The sequence below is a fragment of the Lolium perenne genome, chromosome 3 (genome assembly GCF_019359855.2).
Source record: "Lolium perenne isolate Kyuss_39 chromosome 3, Kyuss_2.0, whole genome shotgun sequence".
In the NCBI taxonomy this organism is placed as follows: Eukaryota; Viridiplantae; Streptophyta; class Magnoliopsida; order Poales; family Poaceae; genus Lolium; species Lolium perenne.
In genome coordinates, this window is record NC_067246.2 from 57,835,131 (window position 1) to 57,846,630 (window position 11,500).

Here is an 11,500-nt window from a genome sequence, read left to right on the forward strand (position 1 = left end):
GCGCTTGCGCGCACCCTCCGACCGGTTCCACTTCCGGCGTTCTGCATCGGTGCGGAACACGGGGGGCCGCAGCGGCGAGTTCCCGCCGCCCAATCCGGCGCCGCGCCCTGCTGAGCTACCACGGGAGGCCATCGCGTTGCGGAGCGGGGGGGGGGGGGAGTGGTGGCTGCTACGAGCTGGATTGCTCGCCGGAGCAGAAGCAGGCGACGACGTAGGGAGTGGAAGCGGCGGATGTGAGTAGGGTTTGGAAACCGAACTCCTCTCTGTGACCCCTTTTAATACTGCGGCTGTCGAGTTTCTCTGGAGCCTCGAACTCGTTTTAAAGGCCAGGCCGCAAATTCGGGCTCCGTTATGGTCCAATTTCAGTCTGAACCCGTATTTTCGGCGAACTTTTTCAGTTTCGGCCATTCTTATGGGCTGTGGTAGAGATGCTCTAATGACATTTTGATCCACGAAAACACCATTTTCGTTAACCTTTCTTTACCTCTACGGCTGTCAATCCCCGCTCCAGTTCTTTACCCTTCCTTCCCCGTTGGCCACTGGAGTGGATTGAGTGCGAGAAAGAGTTCCCCTTCTTCTTCTCCTGTCGTGGCGGCCGGCCGGCCCCCGGTGTAACGGGGATTGGGGACAGGGGTGGCGGCGTGGTGCGGAACCTTCCGCCCCAAGGAGTTGAGCGAGCTGCAGCCGCCGTCGCCATCCATCACGACCTTTCCACCCGGCGACCAATGGCGGGCGCGGCGGTGACAGTGACACACGTGTCGTGCTGCCGCCCATATAACCCACGCTACCCCACCGGCTCCACTCACTCAGCCGCCCGTCTACATGTCCATGCCCACCGCGCTCGCGCCCGCGTCGTTGCCTTTGGCGGCAGCGATGGCGGCGGTTCTCGAACAGCAGCCCCTGCCCTTGCTCCTCCGTCCGGTCCTCCTCCACGGCGCCGGCGCCGCGGCCCACCTCCTGCTCGCGCTCGCCGTCGCCGGCCACCTCGTCTTCGCCGCCGGCAGCCACCGCAGTAAGGAACCGGCCGCGGCGGCGGCGAGACGCGCCGGGTTCCAGTGGTGCCGGCTCGCCGTGCGCACCACGTGGGCTCTGGCGGCGTCCGACGTCTTCCTCGCCGCGTACACGCTGGTCTCGTGGTACCTGGACATGACCGGAGGCGGTGGATGGGGGCCGCCCGACGCGGTGGCGGACCAGGCCGACGCCGTGTCCCGCGCGGTGGCATGGTTGCTGCTCGCGACTTACCTGCAGCTCCAGTACCGCAGCCGCGGGGAGGAGCGGTTCCCCGCGCCGCTCAGGCTCTGGTGGGCGCTCTTCCTGCTGCTCTCCGTGCTCGTCGTCGCCGTCCACGCCGTGGCGGGCCTCCAGTACAAAATCCCCGTGCCCGCGCTATCATGGGCGCGCGACGCCTTCTCGGTCCTCGCGGGCGCTGTGCTGCTCGTCGCCGGGTTCTCGGCCGAGAAGGGCGCGGTGGGTGGCTCTGCTTCCGAGGAGCCTCTGCTCAATGACGCGAGCGACACCGTCGAGTCTTCCATGTTCACGAGCGCCGGCTTCCTCAGCCTCCTCACATTTTCCTGGATGTGGCCCCTGCTCGCCATCGGCCACAGGAAGACGCTTGACCTCGACGACGTCCCGGACCTTGACCACGGCGACACCGTCGCCGGCCTGCTCCCGTCATTCAAGGATAACCTCGAGGCACTCACCAGCGGTGGCCAGAAGGTCACGGCCTTCAAGCTCACTAGGGCCCTGGTGCGCACCGTGTGGTGGCACATCGCGGTGACCGCGCTCTATGCTCTGATCTACAGCCTTGCCATCTACGTTGGCCCTTACTTCATCGACTCCCTGGTAAAGTACCTCAACGGCGACGAGAGGTACGCCGGCAAGGGGAAGCTCCTTGTTTTCACCTTCATTGCAGCCAAGGTGTTCGAGTGCTTCTCACAGAGACACTGGTACTTCCGGATACAGCAAGCCGGGATACGTGCGCGGTCCGCGCTTGTCTCCCTCGTGTACCAGAAAGGGCTCTCCCTGTCCAGCATCTCGAGACAGAGCTGCAGCAGCGGCGAGATGATCAACATCATCAACGTGGATGCCGGCCGTGTGGACCTCTTCTCGTGGTACATCCACGATATCTGGTTGATGCCCCTCCAAATAGCCATGGCATTGTTCATCCTGTACTCCACCCTCGGGGTCGCCTCGGTGGCAGCACTTGGTGCCACCGTTATCGTTATGCTTGCAAATGTGCCTCCGATGAAAATGCAGGAGAAGTTCCAGCAGGAGCTGATGGACTGCAAGGATGTCAGGATGAAGGCGACATCTGAGATCTTGCGCAACATGAGAATTCTTAAACTGCAGGGGTGGGAGATTAAGTTCTTGTCCAAGATCATTGACCTGAGGAAGACAGAGGAAAGCTGGCTCAAGAAGTATCTTTACACGTCCACCGTGGCCACCTTCGTGTTCTGGGGTGCCCCGACCTTCATCGCGATGATAACCTTTGGAGCCTGCATGCTTCTAGGGGTACCATTGGACTCAGGGAAGGTGCTGTCTGCATTGGCCACGTTCCGGGTGCTTCAAGAACCAATATACAACCTTCCTGACACAATTTCAATGATAATTCAGACTAAGGTGTCTCTTGATAGAATAGCATCTTTCCTATGTCTTGAGGAGTTGCCGATGGATACTGTGCAGAGGTTGCCAAGTGGTAACTCAGATGTCGCAATTGAGGTCAGCAATGGGTGCTTCTCCTGGGATGCATCGGCTGAAGTGCCAACTCTGAAGGACCTGAACTTTCAAACTCGCCAAGGCATGCGTGTTGCAGTCTGCGGGACGGTCGGCTCTGGGAAATCAAGCTTGCTCTCTTGCATTCTTGGTGAGATGCCAAAGCTATCAGGAGAGGTCAAGACTTGCGGAACGATCGCATATGTCAGCCAGTTGGCATGGATACAGAGCGGCAAAATTCAGGACAACATACTCTTTGGCAAGGATATGGACAGTGAGAAGTATGACAGTGTCCTTGAGTCGTGTTCTCTGAAGAAAGACTTGGAGATATTACCATTTGGCGACAAGACGGTTATTGGCGAGCGAGGCATAAATCTTAGTGGCGGGCAAAAGCAAAGGATTCAGATAGCACGAGCTTTGTATCAAGATGCCGACATCTATTTATTCGATGATCCATTCAGTGCAGTCGATGCGCATACAGGATCCCACCTCTTCAAGGTATAATATGATGTTTTCTGATCAGTAGAAGTTTGACAACACATTCTTAAGGTTTCTACCATTTGCAGGAATGCTTGCTTGGGGCTTTGGGTTCAAAAACAGTGGTTTATGTTACTCATCAGATTGAATTCCTACCTGCAGCTGATCTTATTCTGGTGAGAATTTTGTTGGTGCAAGCTTCATCTAAATTCGTTGTCATAAATTTTTGGTTTTCTTTATAAAATAATTCTGATGTAGGTAATGAAAGGTGGGAGAATAGCACAGGCAGGAAAATATGATGAAATACTTTGCTCAGGGGAAGAGCTAATGGAACTGGTTGGTGCTCACCAAGATGCTCTCACAGCATTGGACGTGATTGATGTTGCTAATGGAGTCAGTGATCCTTTCTCTTCCAGTGGCGCAGCAAGCCTTTCCAGGTCATTGTCATCAGCTGAGGAGAAAGATAAACAAAATGACAAAGAAGACGTTAGCAAGGTTCAAAGTGGGCAGCTGGTGCAGGAAGAGGAAAGGGTAAAGGGCACGGTTGGATTCTGGGTCTACTGGAAGTACCTTACATTGGCTTATGGGGGAGCTCTTGTACCATTTGTGTTAATAGCTCAGATACTATTTCAAGTACTTCAGATTGCTAGCAATTACTGGATGGCTTTGGCCTCTCCCGTGTCGAAAGATGTTGAGCCTCCAGTGAGCATGTCAACACTGATCTACGTCTTCGTCGCATTGGCTGGTGCAAGCTCGCTGTGCATCCTCATAAGAGCACTGTTTCTCGTGACAGCTGCATACAAGACAGCAACTCTGTTGTTCGATAAGATGCATATGTCAATATTCAGGGCTCCTATGTCTTTCTTCGATTCCACTCCGAGTGGGCGCATCTTGAATAGAGTAAGTTAGAACTTACTCAAATTTGTTAGAAAGTTTAGTTTATTCGCTTCAATGATGCTCACACAAGAATTAAATTATTTAGGCCTCATCTGATCAAAGTGCAGTGGACACCAGCATTGCTGAACAGATGGGTTCTGTCGCATTTTCCATCATACAACTAGTTGGAATTATTGCTGTGATGTCTCAGGTTGCATGGCAGGTGTTCGTTGTTTTTGTTCCTCTAACTGGGGCCTGCTTCTGGTATCAGGTAATTTATTTAACCTACTTATTCTCCGTACTGCTTTTACTGCAAAATTAGCACGTCATTATATTTACCTTTTGCAGCGCTACTACATTGATACATCCAGAGAGCTGCAAAGGCTGGTAGGGGTTTGCAAAGCTCCTATAATACAACATTTTGCAGAATCCATTACTGGATCAGCAACCATCAGAAGTTTTGGCAAGGAGAATCAGTTTGTATCAACTAATAGCCATCTAATCGATGCCTTCTCTCGACCAAAATTCTATAACGCTGCAGCAAAGGAGTGGCTTTGCTTCCGCCTGTTTGCACTATCATGCCTTACATTTGCGTTCTCTTTGATATTTCTGATCAGTCTACCGGCTGGTCTCATTGATCCAGGTATGTTGTTACTTGTTTGGAACAGTATTTATAATAAATAGATGGTACTAGTAGATACAATGTGAGTTGATATGGGCTTGTAACTAATTTATATCTTGCATTCAGCAATTGCCGGTCTCGCTGTCACATATGGGCTTAATTTGAACACACTACAAAGATCTGTAGTCTGGTACATGTGTAACTTGGAGAACAAGATCATATCAGTAGAAAGAATTCTGCAATATATAAGCATTCCCGAAGAGCCCTCTCTTTCAATGTCAGGAGATAAGTTGCCTTATAAATGGCCGTCAGAGGGAGAAATTCAGCTCCAAAACCTCCATGTAAATGCCCTCATACTTTCTCCTGTTTACTTACTTTCCTTTTTCTGTATTATACCATGTTCTGCAGAAATTCATATCTTTGCCATTGTAAGTGAGCTGTGATTTTAATAAAATCCAGTCTGATGGGAATGCTAATTGTAACATCAATGATTTGGCAAACACGAATACAATTATTCTGGATAGCACAGATGTGTAACTTTTCAGTTTGATGCAGGTGAGATATGCTCCACAACTACCATTTGTTCTGAAGGGCCTTACATTCACTTTTCCTGGAGCCATGAAGACTGGTATTGTTGGAAGAACAGGCAGTGGTAAATCAACTCTTATACAGGCCCTTTTCCGCATTGTGGATCCTACTTTCGGTCGGATACTAGTAGATGATGTTGATGTTTGCACCATTGGACTGCATGATCTGAGATCTAGACTGAGCATCATTCCACAAGACCCAACGATGTTCGAGGGAACTATCCGGAGCAACCTTGACCCTCTTGGAGAGTACAATGACAATCAAATTTGGGGGGTAGTTTCGATTTTCACATACTTCATTTCTTGTCAATCCTCTAATTATCTTCTTAACAACTGGACCTAGTGTCAACTTGTCTTTTCTCCATTTCAGGCCTTGGATAATTGTCAGCTGGGAGATGAGGTTAGGAAAAAGGAGCTGAAACTTGACTCGCCAGGTCTGATATATTGATACTTGTATTTTTCTTCATGCAGTTGAAAGTCTGATACTCCCTCCAGTTCAAAATAAGTGTCGTCACATAGTACAAACTTTGTACTACATTAATACAAAATCTCCGACACTTATTTGGATAGAAGGGAGTACTAAACTTGCATACTTTTCACGTTTCAGTACCAGTTTTCCATCCAAAAGCCATACCACATGCTAGTGCCACTGCATGTTTTTTCGAAAACTGTAAATTTCTGCGAATTTACCTTGCAGTGATAGAGAATGGAGAGAACTGGAGCGTGGGTCAGCGTCAGCTTGTCTGCCTGGGCAGAGTGATTCTGAAAAGGACCAAGATACTGGTTCTGGACGAAGCCACAGCTTCAGTGGATACGGCCACAGACAACTTGATCCAGAAAACGCTACGGGAGAATTTTTCAGAGGCGACGGTCATCACAATTGCGCACCGAATCACCTCGGTCCTTGACAGTGACATGGTCTTGCTTCTCGACAACGGTCAGTCATCAGCCCTTTAAAACAATCACTTTCACGTCTAAATAATCTGCCTAATCCCATGTGTTCGGCATAACTACTGGTCCGATTAAACGCTGTTCCGATCTTTGCAGGTGTGGCCGTGGAGTGCGGCACGCCAGCCAAGTTGCTGGAGGGCAAGTCGTCCCTGTTCTCAAAGCTTGTAGCAGAGTACACGATGAGGGCCACTCACACTTAGCACGATGGGACCGTTGAGGCTTCTCTAGTGGGTCTGACTTATCACTGATGCCAAAAAATTACCGGTAGATGTGATGGTAAGTACTAGGAGATCTGCCATGGTGTTAGCGGCTACTAATACTAGCGGTAACTTTACATGTTCTGAAGCAAAAGCCAAAAAGATGCAAGTCGGTTAAAGGTAGTATTAATGTCTGAAGAAAGTAGTTTGATGGCCTGTACACGCCGGAGAAGTTCTGGGACTATTAGTAGCACTACTTTTTTTCTTTTTGAAATTGGAAAAACTTTCCATTACTCAACATGCTCAGCAAGATCGCTGGCAACAACGACTTGTGCGAAGGCTGGAACATGATCCGGCCATACGGCTTGGGATTCATCACCCAACCTTGCACCATAAGCGGCGAGAATATCCGCGACTCTATTACATGCCCTCTGGCAGAAACTGAATTTGAAGGAAATAAAATTCAGGAACAAAGACTCCTTTATCTCCTTGAGGACACCATTCGGGCCACGGTCATCTTCCTCTCTGTTGATTTCCTGGACTAGCAGCTGCGAGTCTGACTCAACAACAATTTGAGAAATGCCCTAGTTTTGCTCTACCATCAACGCTCGACTGCATGCTTCCGCTTCTGCTTGGAGGGCATCATTGATGTGATCTAATCTCCCTGCAGTAGCACTACTTATACTACGGAGTAATAGTTTGTAAACAACGCACAATTAGAAAACGCTGGTTCATCACGCCGTTGAGGCTTCTCGAGTGAGTTTGACTTGTCGATGATGCCGAACAATAACTGGTAGATGAAATGTAAAGTGCTAGCAGATCTACCATAGTGTTAGCGCTACTAATACTAGCGGTAACTTAGCATGGTCTGAAGAAAAAAAAGAGAAGAGGTGCTTAATAGGTAGCTGAAGAGGGGACGCAGATTTTTGGCTCTCGGGTGCGCCCGTTCTCAACAATAAATTTATAAAAATATAAAAAATAATTATAAAAATTAGGCATAAATCATGTGTGTAGAGAATGTATTCAGGTATGTGCATGTTAAGTTTGAACCGAAAATATGAAAGTATATAACCTATACAAAAATAAAAAATCATATTGTTTACAGTGTAAGAAGTACAAGTATAGTATAACAAAGTTCAGTTTTCTCTTTTTTGTATAGGTCACATACGTTCATATTTTTTACTAAAAATTTGCACAGGCAAGTATCAAGGCGGCATATACACACGTGAATTATTTCAAAAATAGCATTTTTCAAAAAAATTGAAACCAGGTGCGCTGGCATCCAGGTTCTACACCATATTTTCGGCCGAAGAGGTGCTTAAAATGTCGGTTAAAGTAGAATTTCTGAAGAAAGTAGTTTGCTGAGGATAGAAAGAACTGAATCCTGATTCATAGTCATTGTTCTTTATGGTGGACTGTACACGCCGGAAAAGTTATGGGACAAAAGTAATTTGTTGGGACTATGTGATACCTGGATAAATAAATGAAGTGGTTCAGTTCTTGCAGTTTATATCAGGGTCCCATCCTGGCTCTTCTTATTGTGGGCGCAAGAATGCGAGGCATGAGCAGCCACAATTTCTTCTGAATTCTATTCTTTTATTGCTCTTCAGATTGAAATCCAGTTATAAAGTCTTGTCCAAAACTATATGTGAAGGTTGTGTTCTAAAAAGAAAAGAGTTACTGGTTCCTCACTGTGCAGGCAATTTTGAAGTCACGTGTTTGCTAAAAGGACATTGTCGGCTGTTCTTTGACTGGACACCAGCTCCCAGGTTGCCAAAGAACACTAGTAGTAGTGAATTCATCTGGAGCAAGTATTCTCCTCATCAACACCTTGTGCTTCGCAAAATCCAAAATCAAGAACGCAAAAAAATATACTGTGAGATTTGTTGCGGCAGCATATTAGACCGACGTGCTTTTGACATGCACAAAAAACGCCACACAAATTCTGGCGAAAAAACATTGCAACTACTGCTGCTTAGCATCAGGTGCTGAATTTCAAGTTTTAGAAGGAGGGAATTTGTCCATATGGGAATTGCATTGTTCCACGTCTTCTGCACTTCATTTGGTGCCACTGGCCAGGGCAGTTTCAGTGACCGAGTTTGCTTCTACTCCTACCTCGGATCGGGATGCCGCAATTCGCACAGGTGAAGAACTGAACAGTCTAAGTACAAGTAATACACAACAACAAAGTTCACAGATCAACTTCACCTAAGAAGACGCTACAATGGACAGGTAGACACAGTGAGAGGCGCGAGCAAACCACCATAGAAGAAGAAGACAAGACAAGCGTCAAACTACTAGCAACAAGAGCAGCAGCAGTGTCCTAACAACGGTCAGATGAGCCGACGTCGACGAGCAGCTCCTCCTCAGCTCTTGCTGAAGTGGTGGTGCTTCTTGGCGCCGTCTCCTCCTCCCTTCCCGCCGCCGCTGCCGCTGGGCTTCTTCACGGCGTGCGCCGTGGTGTTCTTCAGTATCTGAGGCGCGCAACTCCAAGATTCAGTATCGCCATGACCATATTGCCGCCATGACTACCATGGGAGCGAAATCGAGAGGCAATTGATTGAGCATAGAGATGGAGGATGCATTTACCTGTCGGAGCGTGTTGTTCTCGTTCTGGAGCGTGGAGACCTTCTGCTCGAGCTCGGCATTGCGTAGCTCCAGGTCCTTGGCCTTGACCTCCAGCTCCGTCATGTATGCCTTCTTCCGCTCCCGAGCCTGCTGCGCCGACACGCGGTTCCTTAGCAGGCGCTTGAGCCGGTTCTGCTCCTTGTCCCCCGCGGCGCGGCCGCGCTTCTTGGCCCCCTTGGGGGCCTGGCCCCCGTCCCCGGCCGCCGCCTGCGCCAGCTCCTTGCTGTCCCCGCCGTCGGCGCCCGCGCCCGACGACGCCGAGCCGCCGCCCATCTCCGGCACCCGCCGTATCTCCTCGTCGCTCTCCGCCCCTGCCACCAGAACACATGAACACAACACGTCAGCATCTCGAGCCGCCTGATTTGCCAAGCGAGCGCTTAGGAAGCGGGAAATCGAGGTACCTCCTTCCTTGAGGTTGTTGGGGCCGGAGCTGGAGGAGCGGTCGCTGCTGGACGGCAGCGAGCTCGTGGTGCTCGTCTTGGCCTGCTGCTCCTGCTCCTGCGCCGCCATCTCCCACTGCCCCCGTCCCAAACTCCAAGAACAGGAGCAGATCAAGCTAGATCTCCCTGAATCTCCACCCCTAACACCGCCGCCGGCACAACCACCAAGTGCCGCCGCCGCAGCAGCTCCGAGAAGAAGAAAAAAAAACAAATCTTGGCACTACAGAGACCGAAAGAACAGGAGCGGAAACAGAGAGCGGGGCAGATGCAGATCGGATGGGAGAGAGAGAGGAACGGAATGGGGAGAGAGGAACGGGAAACTGGGGGCGGAGGAGGGAGAAATGGAGGAGGTCAGTGTGGGCGTTTTCGGGCACGAGACGCGATCCCCGCCGTCCACGGCACGGCCATCGGACGGCGGCGGCGCGTGTAGCGTGGCGCGGCGGTGCACCACACGCGCGCCCGCCGCATCTGACGGTGACCGCCTCGGGAGCGTGGCCGCGTGCACGTCCATCCGATTCCCACGCCATACCTTTTCCTGATCGAGACAGGAAAAATCTTTCACTCAAGAGATTGTAGGGAAACACGTGACGAATCTGGAACGTAAGTGACACACGGAAGAATAGCGGCAGGATGGATGTGTCGTACGATGCGTGGTTTGGTGGTTCAGATGTTTGCCTTTTGAGGATGGATTCTGCCTAACCTCTTTCCCTTCACACTCTGTGTGTGTGACAAATCGGAGAACCACTAACGATATGTTTGGATTCAGTGCATTAGATCTGAAATTGAATTGGACTGAAAATTTCAAATCTAAGATGGAATAAATTGGCATCCAATTCAAATTCCATTGTTTGCCTGTGCTTGAAATATTTACTGTTGGAATCAAAGGAGGGTGTACCCAATTTCAATTCATGTTTGGATGTACAAACCATGGAATTTGATGTTTTGTTGAGTTTGGGCAATATAAAACTTGTGTACATGTACAAATAAAATAGCATGTGATGTAGATTATAATGTCTATGCATATGCATATATATTATTTTCCACATATAATAAAACATTCAAATATATAGCGGTGAGCGTACACGTCATAACGCACAACGTCACCCCACACCGTCTCATCACGTCATACATGAGATGTGTATCCCACCGCTCCTGGACACAATGACAACGTTGCTGGCGTGAGGGTGTCTATCTGCGACGTGATCTAGCTCGTCGCATACGTGGTAGTGCATTCCAGAAACGAATTATAATATAATTCAGAAAAATATCAAGTTCACATGCATCATGCCGAGGCGTGCGGAACCTAGCCATGCATTGCGTGTATGGTGGAGAAGCGGGACGACGTGGCGGCATGGTGGGCTGCCGTGATGCACGCCGATGCCGTATCACTGCGCTAAGCATGAAGCATGTGCATTACATATACACCAGCATATATGGCTCTCTACAAGTCCATCTACTTTTATATATTTTTCTTCATGTACATAACAAGTTGCAAATGATAAAATCTAGTGGCATCCATGCCACCAAACATGTACTGTACACGAATCAGTTACCACATCTTTTCCATTTTTCCTTCTTGAGAGGCTATCTAGTCTTCTCTTTTTGAGGAATAAAGAGGCCATCTAGTCTAATCTCTAGTCTAGTTTCTAAACCGTGTAACCAAAAGCATTTAGAGAATTATTTCCTGAATTGAGAAGATCTTGGAATTAGCACATGCTCTTGGTAGAGACATAATTAAAGAAACAATTAGGGTCACTATGGCAACTATCTGTTTGGTAAAAGATCCTTTGCTTTCATTTTGAAAAAGAGACATATTCTCGCAATCCACCTAGACCCTCCCTCGCCTTTCCTTTTTTTGTTGACCTAACTAATCATGGATGGATGCATGCCCCAAATTACTTTGACAATCTTGATGCTACAATATTATTGATATTCAAGTACTCATCACTCAACAAACCTAACTTATCCCAAGCCAAACAAACTAAATTGCTCTACGAGAACAAAATAAAT

The 11,500-nt window shown here is 48.9% G+C and overlaps 2 protein-coding genes across 2 annotated transcripts; one reads left to right on the forward strand and one right to left on the reverse strand.

Moving 5' to 3' along the window:
* Nucleotides 1-530: 530 nt before the first annotated feature.
* On the forward strand, nt 531-6,910 carry LOC127341164 (ABC transporter C family member 3). The gene is made up of 10 exons (XM_051366935.2): nt 531-3,210; nt 3,279-3,365; nt 3,448-4,089; nt 4,172-4,336; nt 4,414-4,708; nt 4,814-5,028; nt 5,243-5,548; nt 5,645-5,708; nt 5,972-6,211; nt 6,322-6,910. The coding sequence occupies exons 1-10, from the start codon at nt 823-825 to the stop codon at nt 6,423-6,425; spliced, it is 4,506 nt and encodes a 1,501-aa protein (XP_051222895.1). The 5' UTR covers nt 531-822; the 3' UTR covers nt 6,426-6,910.
* Nucleotides 6,911-8,567: 1,657 nt separating this feature from the next.
* Nucleotides 8,568-9,813, reverse strand: LOC127341167 (uncharacterized). Its single transcript, XM_051366942.2, has 3 exons — nt 9,452-9,813; nt 9,012-9,361; nt 8,568-8,896 (listed from the first exon to the last, which is right to left on the reverse strand). The coding sequence occupies exons 1-3, from the start codon at nt 9,558-9,560 to the stop codon at nt 8,789-8,791; spliced, it is 567 nt and encodes a 188-aa protein (XP_051222902.1). The 5' UTR covers nt 9,561-9,813; the 3' UTR covers nt 8,568-8,788.
* Nucleotides 9,814-11,500: the final 1,687 nt, after the last annotated feature.